The sequence below is a fragment of the Hibiscus syriacus genome, unplaced genomic scaffold, assembly GCF_006381635.1.
Source record: "Hibiscus syriacus cultivar Baekdansim isolate YM2019G1 unplaced genomic scaffold, ASM638163v2 tig00111877_pilon, whole genome shotgun sequence".
Classification (NCBI taxonomy): domain Eukaryota; kingdom Viridiplantae; phylum Streptophyta; class Magnoliopsida; order Malvales; family Malvaceae; genus Hibiscus; species Hibiscus syriacus.
The window spans coordinates 717,574-734,654 of NW_024063208.1; the positions used below are offsets into that span (position 1 = coordinate 717,574).

The 17,081-nt window shown below is 32.3% G+C and overlaps 1 protein-coding gene across 1 annotated transcript; it reads left to right on the plus strand.

Moving 5' to 3' along the window:
• Positions 1-339: 339 nt before the first annotated feature.
• LOC120172744 (40S ribosomal protein S15-4-like) lies at positions 340-9,041 on the plus strand. The gene is made up of 4 exons (XM_039180135.1): positions 340-393; positions 7,366-7,508; positions 7,585-7,639; positions 8,629-9,041. Exons 1-4 carry the CDS (start codon positions 340-342, stop codon positions 8,875-8,877), a joined length of 501 nt encoding a protein of 166 aa, XP_039036066.1. The 3' UTR covers positions 8,878-9,041.
• Positions 9,042-17,081: the final 8,040 nt, after the last annotated feature.

Consider the following 17,081-nt stretch of genomic DNA (forward strand, 5'->3'; position numbering starts at 1 on the left):
GCAGCAAATTCATTGAAGCTCCAACGAATGATGCAAGATTTTATGTTGAGGTCATTGAAGCTCCAACGAATGATGCAAGATTTTATGTTGAGGGCGAACTTAAACTTAAGAGGGATGAATTAAATCTCCAGGGGACGAAACAAAATTTCAATAAAAAAATTACATAAAAAATTAAAATATATAATAATTTTAAATTTTCAGGGATGACTACCCCACTCGTTCCCCCGGTCTATCCTTGAAAGCAACTCTGTAGAGCAAAATATCTGATCCGACACTACGGTTGGATTAAATTATAAAAAGGTGTTGGAAAATCTTAGTTAAAAGCTACAATGCTCAAATATGGGGTTTGAGTGTGGAACTGGGAACAACTTCTCGAAGCATGGTGTTGTGAAGGCATGAAGTTGAAAGTGAAACATTACCCTTGGGAAGCTTCCCCATGTAAACAATGTAAACCTGCTTCAACATTACAATATAGCATTTCTTAATATATATATATATATATATATATATATATATATATATATTGTTGGAAAAAAGTGATGAAGTACTTTGATGGATTTAATATTTATATTAAAGTCATAATCCTTTTAAATATTGTAAATTAAAAGATATTATTTAATTTGACTATTAGTAGGATAATTACTCTTTGAATAAGTCAATTTAAAAAGGTATTTAATATCTTTTTAACTTTAAATATTAAAGATAATTATATGCTTTTAGATATTTTAAATAAAATAATATTTTTGAAGCTTGAATAATAAAAAGAGTGTATATCTGTTTAATATTTTAAATTTAAAAGATATTATTATCTGTTTAAATTTATATATTAAAAGATGTTTGGTTGGAATAAAACTCTCAGATTTAATTTTTAAATTTAAAAGATATTATTATCTATTTAAATTTAGATATTAAAAGAGTTTTAATTGGAGTTAAACTATCTCGAAATTGCCTATAAATATTGAGTAAATCTCTCAGTTTTTTTCACAACTCATAATTCAAGAAGATTTCTTCTCTTAAAAATATTTTCTCTTCTTCTTAGAAAATATTCATTTTACCTTAGTTTTTTCGGTGATAGTCAAATGTAAGAAAAGTTCGTGATCTCTACTATTGTGATACTGTAGCTGATCATCTAGTTGGTGTATCTTGGGAGACAGACGACCAACAAACTTAAGCATCATAGAATGACCAAAAATCTATCTTAAGGAAATTGTGTAGCGACAGTCCTCAACTGATTCCGATCTCAATTGATCAAAATAAAAAATAGTATTTTTCTTTCTATTTAATTTTGATTTATTTTATGAAATTTAATGTCTTTGTTTGATTTTCTCAGGATTGATTTCGTCTCAGATTGATACTCAGGTCAACAATCTTAAGACAATAAACTTGTTTTATCCCTTTAATTTATAATGATAATCAATCATTATTATTTTTTATAACATTCTCGGATTAATATGCATAATTTTTCTAACAATCTTAAGACATATTTGATTTTCTTATTTTTTTTATATGATGTAGAACTCGAGAGCTTTTTTAATTATTTAGAACCCTCGGTTATAAATAAATCTTTGGTTCAATAGTTGAAAATATATTCTTTCATTGCTTTCTTTTCACGATATTAAACATGGTCCAATATATGCTTAGTTGAGCTTCACTTAACCTAGAGTTTTGCGATGCTCAATTCTAATCGTGAGAATTGAGATTTATTCTTCACAACATTAAAATATCATTTTTTGATTCTTTAGAATCTAGGAGTGACAATCGGTCATTTCTTTAAAAGTTATATCACCTAAATTTCAAAAAGTCAACGTTGGTTGAAGGTTGTTTTGGCTGGTGGTTTGGGAGTCGGACCGTTAGTTGTAATTCAGTTTCCTTTGAATAAACTTTGTGGCAGTCCACTAAGGGGAGTCAATATCGGGTTTGATTCTTAGAGAGAAGCTATAACTCGAGTCGAACTCTTTCTGAACTCAAAGTTGTCTTGATGCTAACGATAATAGACGTGGTTAGATCAATAAGGACCGGATTTCAGAGATAAACTTGAAAATTTCTGTTAAGTAGAGAGAAGAGTTAGCTACAGGAACCAACCCCATTAACAATAATCGACGTGCTCAAAGAGGAAAGATTTATTTCGATGATCGATCGAAGTTGAGGCTAAACAAATCCTAAGAAAAAATAAATTTCATTGAACTCTTTCGTTATTTTATTCATTCGCTTTATTTACTTTATCTTTACTTCTTTTTTATTTATTTACATCAATTATAAATCCCCATTTTGCTTTTGCAGTTAAAAACAAAAAATTCAAACAAGAAGATGAATATATTGTTGAAAGTTAAAAGTAAAAAAAAGGCAACTAATTTCAGTATATTAATGCATCGAATTGTTACAATAATAATTTTCAAGAATTGCTGCTGGTTTTGGTTGAAATTTGGCAATAAAAAATTACTCATTTAGTCCATACACTTTAGGATATTTACAAGATTAGTCTTTAAACTTCAACTATAAATACCCTAGCTCATTTAGCTTCAAAACCATCCCAAATCATTCCAACTTTCTCCCAATACTCGAGAAATTAGAGAGTTTTCTTTTATAGTTGTTTTCTCCTTTTTAACAAGAGAGAATTGTCGTTGTTTTCTCATTGTTAAATTGAGAGAAGTTGTAATTCTTATTTTCTCTTAGTGAAATTCTTTTATCTTTTCCCGTTGTTTTTACCTTATATTATTTAGGGGGTTTCCACGTAAAATATGTGTCTTCTTTATTTTCATTGTTATTTTCTCAAATTATCAGTTGCAATTTTGCTCTATCCGATGATCGTATTCCACAACAATTGATATCAGAGCCTGATTTGAGTGTGTAATATCTACTTATTTTCTTTGTGGTTGCCACCAAAATGTGGATCCTCCAACATAAGAAAGTAAGAAGGTATTACCCATTTTTCGAAGGTTCCAGAGAACTATTCACGATAGTGAAATAGTGGGAGCTATTTTTTATATAAGCTATGGCGACGAAATTTGATATTGAAAAGTTCAATGAGATAAATTTCTCATTGTGGAAATTGAAGATGAAAGCCATCTTAAGAAAATACGGTTGTCTAGTGATTAGCAGTGAAAGACAAATATATTTCATAGATGACAATAAATAAAACAAAATAGACGGGAATGCTTTGGTAAACCTTCATATAGCATTAGCAGATAAAGTATTATCAAGTATCAAGGAGAAGAAGAAAACTAAGGAGATTTGGGATCATCTCACCGAATTGTACAATGCCACATCGTTACACAATAAAATTTTTGTTAAGAGGAAATTGTACACCCTTTAGATGTCTGAACTTATTTCAGTGGCAAAACACTTAAAACATTTTGAACACTTTATTTTCTCAAGTTACATCCTTATGTTATACAATAACAGAACAAGAACGTGTTGAACTTCTACTTCAAAGTCTACCTGATTTGTATGATCAACTCATCATCAATTTGACAAATAGTAATGTCTCCAGTCTAGTCTTCGATGACGTTGTAGCTGTTGTTCTACAAGAAGAAAATCGATGCAAGAGTAAGGAAGATAGACAAGTGAATCTTCAACAAGTAAAGGTCATGACAACGATGAGAGAAATATCAACAAAGCGTAGCCAAAACAGAAGTCACAAACATGGTAGATCAAAGTCGAGAAGTAAGAATAATTTAAAGTGTTACAATTGTGGAAAGAATGGTCACTTGAATAAGGATTGTTTGAGTTTAGCTAAAAACTCCAATCACAAGACAATACTGCAAACACTTCAGATGATGGAAATGCTCTATGTTGTGAAGCATCAACCACTATAAAAGATAGAAAATGAATTGCAGATATATGGCTCATTGATTTGGAAGCAATATATCACATGACCTCAAGAAGAGAATGGTTTCATCATTATGAACATGCCTCAGGAGGATCTGTGTATAGTTGCAATGATCATGCCTTGGAGATTGTTGGCGTTGGAACCATCAAATTGAAGATGTATGATGAACTATTAAACTTGTTCGAGATGTACGATACGTGAAAGGCATGAAGAAAATTTTATTATCCTATGGATTGTTGGATAATAATACAAGCAAGATTGAAACAACGAAAGGAATCATGGAAATGTTCTATGGGGTACTTGTGGTGATGAAAGGCAAAAAGATAGCATCAAACTTGTACATGTTGAAGAGAGAGACTTTGCTAGAAGCGAAAGCCTCTGTTTCTTCATGTAGTTCAGATTTTACAATGCTATGCATCAGAAACTTGGATACATGTTAGAACAAGGAATGGAAGTCCTTATGAAGTATAAGTTACTTTCAAGATTAATAAAGGTATCACTTTCTTTGTGTAAGCATTGTATAAAAAGTAAGTAGCATTGGTTAAAATTCAACACATCAAATTCTATAGGCAAGAGTGTTCTAGAATTGATTTATTTTGACGTATGGCAAGAACTAGTTACATTCCTAGGCGGAGCAAAATATTTTGGTCTCATTTATTGATGACTACTTTAGGAGATGTGTGTACCCTATTAAGAAGAAGTCATATGTGTATTCAACTTTCAAAGTCTTTAAAGCGCATGTCGAGCTTGATTATGGAAATAAGATGAAGTGCTTCATAACATATAATGGAGGATAATACACAAGTGAAGAATTTGATGATTTCTACAGGAAATAAGATATCAAAATATAGTTCACAATGGCGAACACTCCTAAAAAAAATAAAGTGGCAGAGTGTATGAACAAAACCTTGTTAAAAAGAATAAGAGCAATGTTGAGTGATGCAAGCCTAGAAAAATTATTCTAGGCAGAAGCAGTCAATACCGCCTGTTATTTGGTGAATCGGGCTCCATCAACTGCAATAGAGCAGATGGCACCAATAGAGATGTGAAATGGTAAACCAATTGATTATTTAAACCTCTATGTATTTGGAAGTATTGTGTACGTGATGTACAATGCCCAAAAAAATTCAAATTTGGATCCGAAATGCATAAAATGTAAACTTTTGGGGTATGCTGGTGGAGTAAAGGGGTATTGCTTGTGGGATCCCATTGCCCGAGGGGTATCACTTGTGGGATCCTACTGCTAGCAAAGTGATTATCGACCCTAATGTTATCTTTGTAAAAGATAAGCTACAAAGAAAAGAAGACGATGATAGCACTGAAAAGTTAAAGACTACACAAATACATGTAGAAAAAGAGTTTGAACAATGAGATTCTTTCAAAGCAGAACCAGAACATGAAGAACAAGAACCATATAGTTCTGAAGCTCCAACAACTCGCCAATCAGATCGTGTGAAAAGACATCCCAATTGGCACTCATATTATGTTATAGAGTGTAATATTGCATACTGCCTTGTAACAGAAGATGGTTAGCCATCAATATTCTAAGAGGTAATAAATATCTCAGATGCTTCACAGTGGATGACAGTGATGTAAGAAGAAATTGAAGCCCTTTATAAAAATAACATATGGGACATTATGCCACTACCGTAAAGAAGGAAGCCAACTGGTAACAAATGAGTCTTTAAAATCAAGCGAAATGGCAACGATCTAATTAAAGGAAATAAATAGCCCCGATGCTTCACAGTGGATGATGGCATTGTAAGAAGAAATTGAAGCCTTTTATAAAAATAATACATGTGACGTCATGCCACTACCACAAGGAAGGAAGCCAATTGGTAACAAATGGATCTTCAAAATCAAGCGAAATGGTGACGATCAAGTAAAGAGGTATCATGCTACACTGGTGGTAAAAAGATATACTCATAAAGAAGGCATTGATTTCAATAAAATCTTTTCTCTTGTGGTTCAGTTAACAACGGTTTGGGTAGTCTTGACAATGTATGCTGCATTGTACTTACATATAGAGCATTTAGATGTTAATACAGATTTTCTTCATGGAGATCTTGAATAAGAGATTTACATGCTCCAGCCTGAAGGTTTTGAAGAAAAATAAAAGAAGAACTTGGTTTGTAGGTTAAACAAATCTCTGTACGGTCTAAAGCATGAGCCAATGTGTTGGTATAAGAGATTTGATTCCTTCATTATGTGCCTCGGATATAACAGACTTGATGCATACACTTTTTTTATTTCAAGAGGTTTGATGATAACGATTTTTTTTATATTGTTGTTGTATGTGGAACATATTGAAAATTTGAAGGCACAAATGGCCAGAGAATTTGAAATGAAAGACTTGGGACCAACAAACAAGATTCTAGAGATACAAATTCACTGAGACAGAAGTAATAAGAAGATTTGGCTTTCACAAAAGAATTAATTGAAGAAAATCTTATCACAATTCAACAAGCAATATTTAAGCCAAGTTCTACCCCTCTTCATAATAACTTCAAATTATCCTCCAGTATGAGTTCTAGCAGTGAAGAAGAGATGATGAAGATGTATCGAGTACCGTATGCATCAACAGTTGGAAATTTAATGTTCACTATGATATAAACAAGACCAGACATTGCACAAGCAGTGGGAGTGGCTAGTCGGTACATGGAGAATCTAGACATAGAGCATTGGAATGCAGTAAAGAGGATCATGTGATACATCAAAGGGACCTCAAATATTGCATTATGTTACGAAGGATCAAACTTACTTATCAATAGGTATGTTGATTATGACTATACAAAGGATTTGGATTAAGAAAATCTACTACATGATATGTGTTCAAAGTTTCTAATGGAGTTGTAAGCTAGGTTTCAAAACTGCAGTCAATTGTGGCTACGTCAACAACATAGGAAGAATACGTAGTAGCTACACAAGCTAATAAATAAGCAATTTGGTTGAAGAGTCTATTGGAGGAGCTCGGGCTCAATCAAGAGTATGTCTCTTTGTTTTGTGATAGTCAGAGTGCCTTGCATCTAGCAAGGAATCCAACATTTCTTTCAATGACAAAACATATACGAGTTCAACGCCATTTCGTTTGTGAAAAAGTGGAAGAAAGAATGTTATATATATAGAAAATCAATACCAAAGACAACACAGTAGATTTCATGACACACTACAAGAAAATATACCTTTAATGACACACGAACGATGACACATGCTAATTTATGACTTGCAAAATAGGCGTGTCATAAACAAATGTCATGTTTTTTAAAATCTGAACGATTTATGACTTACAATAATGTGTGTCATATTTAATAGTCACAATCCAAAAAATTTGAAAAAACACGGAGTATACTTTTAATTGTGTGTCATCTATAAAAGTCATATTTTAATTTTCCCCCATTATTTTCACCCTTTCCCGCTTCTTTCCCCTCGATAACAAAGTTCACGCCGCTTGCTTCCCCATTTTTCAAGTTTCTCAGGATCCAAACACTGTCATAACAATGGTGTTTTTTCCATGTTTTGTTCTCAATCTTGTTTAGGCGGACGTGGATGTTGATGTTGCTGCACCAGGGGTACCGAAGAAGAGAACGTTCAAGAAGTTCAGTTTCAGAGGTGTCGATATCGATACTCTCTTGGATATGTCCACTGATGAACTCGTCAAGCTCATCGAAGGTTACCACTCGTTATTTTCTCTATTTTTTTTCTTCTTCAATGGCTGTTGATTTTGAGATTTATATATTTCATTTCTGTTAGTTTAGGTTTCAGAGGGGTTTGAAGAGGAAGCCAATGGCTCTGATCAAGAAATTATGCAAGGCTATGAGTATTCTTCTATTTTCATTCTTTTTCAACTATGAGGAATTAACTGATACTTTAGAGTTTGTGTGTGTTTTCTTAATGTATGGATCTGCATATGTTCTAGTGTTGAGATTGAAAACGCAAAATGCCTAAGATTTTGGAGTAGTCTCTCCTAATGTTCTTCACAGTGTTGTTGTTGGTTGTGTATTTGCTTTCATATGTTAGACTAGACATAGATAAATTGTGTTGATGAACATCTACGGTTTCAAAATGCTTTCTAGATTTAATACCTAGTGGTTTATTGTTCGTAGTAGTTTTTGATATCCACTTTGTTTATATTGCACATCCGATGATCTGATTTTCTGTGACTCCCTTTGGTAACGGATAACCATATAGTTCTACAGTACAGTTGTTGTTCCCTCTTTCTTGGTTCGCTTGATCTATTTACATAATGTAGTTCCATGTTTCACTAGCAACCTTGTTGGGAAGCTTATGATGCCAGGGGCTCATGGCTGTAATAGCTAGCTATCATTTTTTTGTGATATCACGATACATAAAACTATCATGAAATGATTTTCTTTCTTTCTCCTTTGCCCTTATTTTAGGTAGTGTAGTGTCATTTTAGCATATCTCTGTTGCAAATTTTTCCAGTGAAGTAGGTAGCTTTGATGATTTGTTGGGATATTTAACTGATTTCTTGTTTGTAATAAAGTTTCCTTGAACTATTTTTATTTATGATTTTTGTGATATCACGATACATAAAACTATCATGAAATGATTTTCTTTCTTTCTCCTTTGCCCTTATTTTAGGTAGTGTAGTGTCATTTTAGCATATCTCTGTTGCAAATTTTTCCAGTGAAGTAGGTAGCTTTGATGATTTGTTGGGATATTTAACTGATTTCTTGTTTGTAATAAAAGTTTCCCTTGAACTATTTTTATTTATGATGATCCAAGTAATTTTTGGTAGCAACTTATATCGAGAATTCTATTATGCTGTCTTGAAACAGAAACGGGAGGCTCCACCTGGTGAAAAACCCGAGCCGGTTAGGATGCACCTCCGCAACATGATTATAGTTCCTGAAATGATTGGTAGTATCATCGGTGTTTACAATGGAAAGACCTTCAATCAAGTGGAAATCAAGCCAGAAATGATTAGCCAATATTTGGTTGAATTCTCAATCTCATACAAGCCATTAAAGCACGGAATGCCTGTTATTGGTGCCACCCATTCATCCAGGTTTATTCCACTCAAGTGAATGTCTTCACTCTTAGTTTTGTTGGAATGTTGTTCTGTTATTGAAGCTTGATCGGAGTGTTTACTATTTAGTGTTTCTGTTTTTCTATTGAGTATTCAAATTTAGAAAAAGACTTCGTTAAGCTTTGCATTTCTTTCCTATTTCCTCTTCCCCTTCTGAACTATTTATTACTATCACCCGTCTGGACTAGGTTCGAAGTTTATGAAATAATTTTGATACCACTTGTTCCTCTTTATTTATTTTATTGATAGATCACGATGATAACCATGATTTAATAGAAAGAAAGATCATTTATAAAGGTATGGTAATTGGAATAAGATTTAAACAAACAACGAATTTGGGTATGTTTTAGAGAATCTGACATTGGATTTTAACTGTTCGAAGGGAGCAAATTTTATGTAGCTGATCTCACTAGTTTGAACTTGAAGTTAAGCTGTGGACTTTTTGACAGGTTGTTTCTTAACTGAAAATCTATTGTTTCCTTGTTCCATTGTTTTTTTCTGACGCTCGTATTCTGTAAAAGTATATATTATGTATGCTATATGAAGAAGTAATTGTTAACATTTGATTCCCATATGTTTTCAGTATCATAGTTTACTTGAATGCTTAGAAACTTAAATTTATGTCTCCTAGAAGCTTGTAGTTATTTTTATTTGAGGAATTTATTTGTTTATGGTGTTATATAAGAAACTATATTCTTAATGCACTTTTTTTCTTTGTTCTAATCCTTCACCTTGAATGTAAGTCATATATGTTATTTTTGCTCAAAACCTACGATAATAAACATTCTACATTCTCCTCTTTAATGGTTTCTTCATTCTTAACTTTGGGAATCTATTAGAAAGATAGATGCTTGGATGGGATGGGCAGCTGCACTATGTAGTATTTAGTGGATAGCCAATACTAGTTTCTATCAAGTTTACCTGGTTGAATTATGGCATCTTCAAGCCTAGGAAATGGAGGAGTTGGTAGTTCCAGATCTGTTAATGGGATCAATACTTCTCTGTGAGTCGAAGCTAACTATTTTCTTCTCTTTGTTTTTGATATTTTAATTCTTCAAGGTTATTTGTTTCCTTTTTTAACTATTTTTTTTTATTAAATCAGAAAAGCGGAAGAAAAGTAATTTTGGAGGTAAATCACTTAACATTTTCACTTACATATTATCCGTTCAATATCTATTTTGTGGTAAATAAATAGACTGCCTATTAATACTATTTTCTTGAGTTTGAATCCACAATAAGTTCTCTGTTAATGCTAGGTTATTTGGAAATGGACTTGTTTTAGTTGAGTTCAAGTAAATGAGAATAGTGCTAACATTTCTGCTTTCCCTATGAATTCTTATTTTATTCCTCTAAATGGTCTGGTAATCTTATACGAGATGCCCTTATTGTTGAAGTGAATGGTGTGGCAAACCTTGTTGAATGTTGGTCACTATATATAGTAGAACTTGACTTTATTATCCCTTACAGTGTGTGTTAAGCAGTTCCCCTTCTTGTCTAAGGTTCTTAAATCCTCATGTAAGGTTTCTATATATTATAGAACTAATGTGACCTTGGTAATCAGGTTGGCTGTGGTGCTGGAAATGTTGTATTCCTTGTAATTGCTACATACTCACAGGTTGATCTATGTTGTTCCGAGACTATGTTGTTGGTGACCTTGCTCAGGTTGATCCATGCACATATCGTTTAGCACCATTTTAGTAAAATTAATGTGCTAAGATCTTATAATCTGTTAGTATCTTCTTGTGATAATCTGAGAACATTCTTGGTTTTTTATTTTCAAATAGCCATAGGTGATGGATATTATGTTTGTAACTTAATGTAAATATATTGTATGCAAATGGATTGCTTATATATAATATGATATATATATTTAGTATTATGAGGCATTAAATGTTATTTAGTTTGATTATTTGTCAATCTACAATATATATATATAACAATAATTAACGAAATACAATCACGACACACGAATGTGTGTCATCTTTTTTAATGACGCGTGCTTCAATGACACGCAATGCAAGTCATACATGCGTGTTATAAATTTATGACACACAAATGTGTGTCATCTTAATTTATGACGGGGGCTTCAATGACGCTCAATGAACGTCATAAATGTGTGTCATAAATGCACGTCATAGATTTATGACACACAATTGCGTGTCATCTGAGATTCATGTCAGTGACTTCAATGATAGGCAAATGTGTGTCATCCGCACTCATAGATGACGCGCAATGCGTGTCATTAAAGGGGTTTTTTCTAGTAGTGACAAAGGCTATCAATGCTGATAAATTCATTTGGTGTCGATCCTCTTGTGGCTTGGTAGAAATGTAAGGTAGAAAAAATAGTGTGAACATATGATTGTTTCAATCAAATCTTCAAGTGAGAGATTGTTGAAACGTAAAAGTAAAAAAGGGCAACAAATTTCGGTGCATTGATGCACCGAATTGCTGTATTAATTTTCAAAAATTACTACCGCTTTTGGCTGAAATTTAGCAAGTAAAAATTACTCATTTAGTCTCTACACTTTAAGGTATTTACAATATTAGTCATTAAGCTTCAACTATAAATACCCTAGCTATCATTCCAACTTTCTCCAATACTAGAAAAATTAGAGAGTTTTCTTTTATAGTTGTTTTCTCCTTTTTATCAAGATAGAATTGTCGTTGTTTTCTCCTTGTTAAATCGGGAGAAGTTGTAATTCCTATTTTCTCATAGTGAAATTATTCTACATTCACCCGTGGTTTTTTCCCTATATTATTTAGGGGTTTTTCACTTAAAATATGTGTCTTATTTATCTTTATTACTATTTTCTCAAATTATCAGTTATGATTTTGCTCTATCCGACGACCGTATTCCGCAACATATATTATACTTGTGGATCCACCCTACTTCTATGTACTATAATTTATTTTTATTTAAGAATAGAAGTAATTTTATTTGTCAATTTCGCCACTTGTCACTTAGTTTATCGATTTTTCTTTCTCTGAATACTAGATCACCTAAAGATGAAAAACTTGACCGAATCATGTACAAGTATGTGTTAATCAAAGCTCCATCAAGACATAGACTTATTGAACAAGACATGCAGGTCAGTGTAACCCTTCTTTTACTATTTTTAAATATATGAAATTTTTTGAAGAATAATCAGATTTAATATTCATTCTCGACTTTCTTTTTTGAGCTTGATGATTGTGTACTGTGTAGAGTATATAAGAGGAGAGAACCAAGGTCAAAATCTGGAACCCCAGTTGAAGGAAGCAATGTTAAAGAACAAGAGGAAGCTAATAATGGGGTTGTTGTAGCTCAGAATGGCCAAGTGCTGGAAAATGGGATTTCCCCTAATGCTTTGAATACAGTGATGCCACAACAAACTAGTTCAATGTTTTTTTTCCAGTCAATACAATGATTATATACTCCCACAGTATTCGGAATCTTTTGGTGTTGGGACAATGCCTGCTCCAGGGTTTTAAATTACGGACCGAAAACGTATAGCGGTCGTGATATTACGGTAGTACAGCCATACGAAATCGATTTTAATGATTTTTGTAGTGCGTAACGGATTCACACCAATAAAGATATGTCGTGCCTGTAATTTATCAGGTAACAGTGGATTGCACTGATCACGGGACGCTATAAGCGTTATTCCAACCGTGATTCCAATTTCCAACCGTAATTTTTTTTTTGTTTCAAAAAATGAAAGGTCGGGGGAGGAGGAAGGGAGAGGGGGAGTTGAGAGTGAAAGCGAATTTTTGTTTTGTTTCAGACAATGAAATCTGGGGGTGGAAGGAGGAAGGGGGAGGCAGAAAGGTCGGGGAAGGGGGGAAGGGTTGTTTTATTTCTTTTTTTAAACTAATTTTTAAAATATAATTTTAAAGGATATATTAATTTAACATCCCTCCCACTTTTATAATTTATAATTTAATCCCTAGTTTAAAATGTAAACTTTAATTTTTATTTAATTTAGTCTTAATTTCAGTAATCTAATTTCTGCCAATTAAATTTTATAATTTTATTTTAATTATATTTAATTTAGTCATTTAAGGGTAAGTTGTGCGACATTTAAAAAAATTCATGACCGCTATACCCGTAATTACCGCAATGACATTCGTTATGTCCGTAACCATGATAAATGAGACGCCACAAAAAACGTGACCGCGAACGCTATTTAAAACTCTGGCCTGCTCCATTTGCATCAATGCCTCTTTATCTTCAATTTCAACCGCAAGTGCCGCCGCGGAAGCAGTTTTCCAGTGCCGGTCCTAGCAAATTGAATTTCACAGCGTCTGATGGGTTCATTTTAGATGTACAAGAGGAAGTCGACAATGGTGCAATTGTAGCTAAGAGTGAAACTGGAGTGATGGAAAATGGGATTCTACCTGAAGCGTTGAATACGCTGATGATGCCACAACAAACTTTATCAATCAATTTTCCCGGTGAATACGATTACTATCTGCTCCCATTGTATCCAGAATCTTTTGATTCCATGTTAGGAGAAAACCCTAAATGTTTTGGTTGCGAAGAAGTTGTTTCTGATTATTTTAATTTGGGTAAATTACACGTTTACTCACTGAACTTTACTGTCTCCTATTTCACTCACCGTGCTTTTAATTTTTTTCAATTTTCGCACTGAACTGTATACATTAATTTTTTTTTATCACTCGACCGTTAAATTTATAACCGCGTTAAATTAAAAGTATAGTGAGTGAAATATGAGAGTTAAAGTTCAGTGAGTAAACATGTGACATATTTTATTATTAAAATAAGTCACGTAAGCACCCTATTATTGAGTAAACGGTCGAGTGATCAAAAAAGTTCAATGTCTAAAGTATGATGAGTGAAATAGGAGAGAGAGTAAAGTTCAGTGAGTAAGCGTGTAATTTACTCTTTTAATTTTACCCCAACACCTACTCCATTGGCTTCAATCTCTCCTTGTGATCAGTTCCAACCTCTTCACTTTCAGCCGCAAGTGTTGCCCCCACAACAGAAACTTTCCGATGCCTATCCAAGTGATTTTAATTTCACAGACGTCGATGGGTACATTTTAGATTTCGAACAAGAGAATGTTGATGATGATGCAGTCGTAGTTAAGAGTGAAGATCAAGTGCTGAAAAATGGGATTCCACCTCCTACTCTATGTCAAGAGTTTGATGTTCATGCCTTGAACAAGGTGATGCCACAGAAAACAAGTTTAGCAAGTTCATTTTAGATTTTGATTTGAGTCTCTGCTTTAAAACATTGTTATAATTTTTTTCACACATCAATTTACATTGAATACAAGATAATATATGTTTAAATACTTTCAACCATTTGATAATCAATGTTCATACGCACCTATTTATGTGATGCTGAAACTCGAACACTAAAAAAATTACAATAATTTCTTAACCACTAAGATCACTCGATTGAAGCTTATTTGGAAGAATTGTTCCTATGAATTGAGTTTTTCATTTTTTTATTCCTTCCCAATCGAGGTTCTCTTGACCTTTGAGCCTTCTCGCATGGATCTCATAATCTTTAGTTGATCATTTTACTTTTATAAATAATCATATTAATTTTTACAATAAAAAAGTATATTAAATTCCTTTAAAATCAAGAAAACTCTAAATTATGAATTCTCATAATCTCTAATTGATCATTTTACTTTTATAAACATATTTTATTTAACAACTTTTATTAGTTCGTTTTCAATGATATTTTATTATAGAAATCTCTCTTTCAATATTTAAAATGTAATTATCTAAATATGATAAGTAGATCAAAATAATATATATTTGAATAAATATTTTTCTATTTATACATCTAGTATAAGAGAATTTGAGTAAATAATAAAAAAATCAAATATGAAAATAATAACTTAAGTAAAAACATTTAACAATAAGGAAATATTTTTCAATTGAACTATAAAAAATCTCACTATGCAAAAATCCATACACCAATACTTTCAAGTCTATTCATATGAAGAAAATATAAAATTAATTTTTTTGAGTTAAATTAAAAAATAATAAAGATTTCTCCTTTCTTTAACCTATATTTCTCCCAATATTTTTGTAAAACATTTCTCTTTCCCTTTTACATTTGTTTAGCCTGCGACGACACTGATATTAATGTTAGTTGTCGACCACCGGTGGTTATTAGTCCTTGTGACACGTTTTTCTCTGCTCTTGTGGCACAAAATTTCTCTACTCTTATGACACGATTATTATGGCTTTTGGCACATTTTCTCATACCTTTGCAATCGTTTTACTGCTCGTGCAAAGACTTTTACGACATTTATTTTTTATCAGTTTGTCGGTTGTGTTATATTTTAACCCAAATTAATTGGTAAAAAAGTTGGATTTTATTGTAATTATAGTGGTTAAAGATTACTTGATAATTAAATTTATTTAATAAAGTAAATATTTATTTTAGGCAAGATTTTTTATGGAATAATAATTCTCGGTAACCAAATATTTGGTTCTATAAGTAAAGATAATGTTTTAGTTTTTAGGGTTATGTAAGAGAGAATTGTTTTGGAGAGATGTAATCTTTTTTGGGATCCTTATAAATTTTGGGGTTTCTATTGCAGAGATAGTTTTGTATGGATATGTTGAAAGAGTGTTTTGAGTTATATCAGGTTTTGATATCTATATCAGACTTTGGGATACATATAATATTATGTATTTATATTTATATATAGTATTTTTCGTATTCTCTACATTTATAGTTGATTATTAATCATCTCGCTCGTGGAGGTTGGCAAGGCTGAACTACGTTAAATATTATCTCTTGTGCATGTCTTATTTTATGTTGATACCGTTTTAGTTTTTTTTTTTCATTCTCAAATTACTAACAAGTGATATTAGACCTATAGTTCGGGTTGTAGAATTTTGAAAGAATTTGTTGTTGCAAATTTTGTTAGCGATTTTGGAGACATACATGATGAATTTGTTGCAATGAGTGTTTAATTACAGAGGAATAATTTTCGATTAATCCAGTGATATTTCAGTGGATATTGGGTAATAATTAAAGTTGTTGAAGACTTGGTGGTGGTGTTTCAACGAATATGTGGCTTACATAAAGATTGAAGTTGTTGAATACTTGAAGACCAATTTTTTAATGAAATTTGGGTCATGGGGAAGATTTGTTATATTTTGACTCAAAATATAATTGATAATTAAGTTTAATTTTATTGTAATTATAGTAGTTAAATATTACTTAATAATTCGATTTATTTAATAAAGTAAATATCTATTTTAGGCAAGAATTTTTATGGAATAAGAATTCTTGATGACCAAGTATTTTATTCTATAAATAGAGATAATGTTTTAGCTTTAAAGGATATGTGTGAGAGAATTATCTTGGAGATATGTAATTTGTTTTAGAATCTTTGCAACTTTGGGATACATGTTGGAAGAGTGTTTTGATATATACCGGATTTTGATATATATATCGGGTTTTGAGATACATATGATATTATGTATTTGTACTCTTCATGTTATCTACGTTTATAGTGGATTTTTGTTCATTTTGAATGTGGAGGTTGGCAAGGCCGAACCACGTTAAATCGTTTCTCTTGTGCATGTCTTTATTTTATGTTGATATCATTTTGGTTAATTTTTCTGCTCTCAAATTCCTAACAGGTGGTCAAGTATAGTCAGATCCCCTCTTTGTTAAAAGGCTTGTTTTTATAATCAAAATTGTATAACAAAGTAGCCTACCAAATAGTTTGATTCGCTCTTCAATCTTTTATCACTTTGTAAAGCATCTTTTTTTATCGGTAAAATATTTTATTAATCGCAGTCCGAAAACCATCTTAAATGCATGTCTCGTTAAAAACTCTTCTAACTAATTGAGGAAAAATAGTACATACACCAAGGAAAACAGAAACGAACATACAACAAAACAGAATAAAACTACACTGATACATGACCATAACCCACAGCCAACCCAGCCAACAAATTTCTCAAAAGCCCCACCAAAATGGATCACAAACCAACCCATACCAACAGAAATAAAAAAAACCTCCACGCCAAACCTCATAACAATCAACACAACACTGATATACTTTGATTTGACCACCCACACCTGCAATCCTACTTCATTACCCTAAGCAACCACTCAAGACGGATACCTCCCTACCTTCACCACCAAGCTTTGAACGGCTTCGCCCTCCCTAAACCAGACCAAGCCAACCAAGACGACAATGAATGATCAGCAGACCC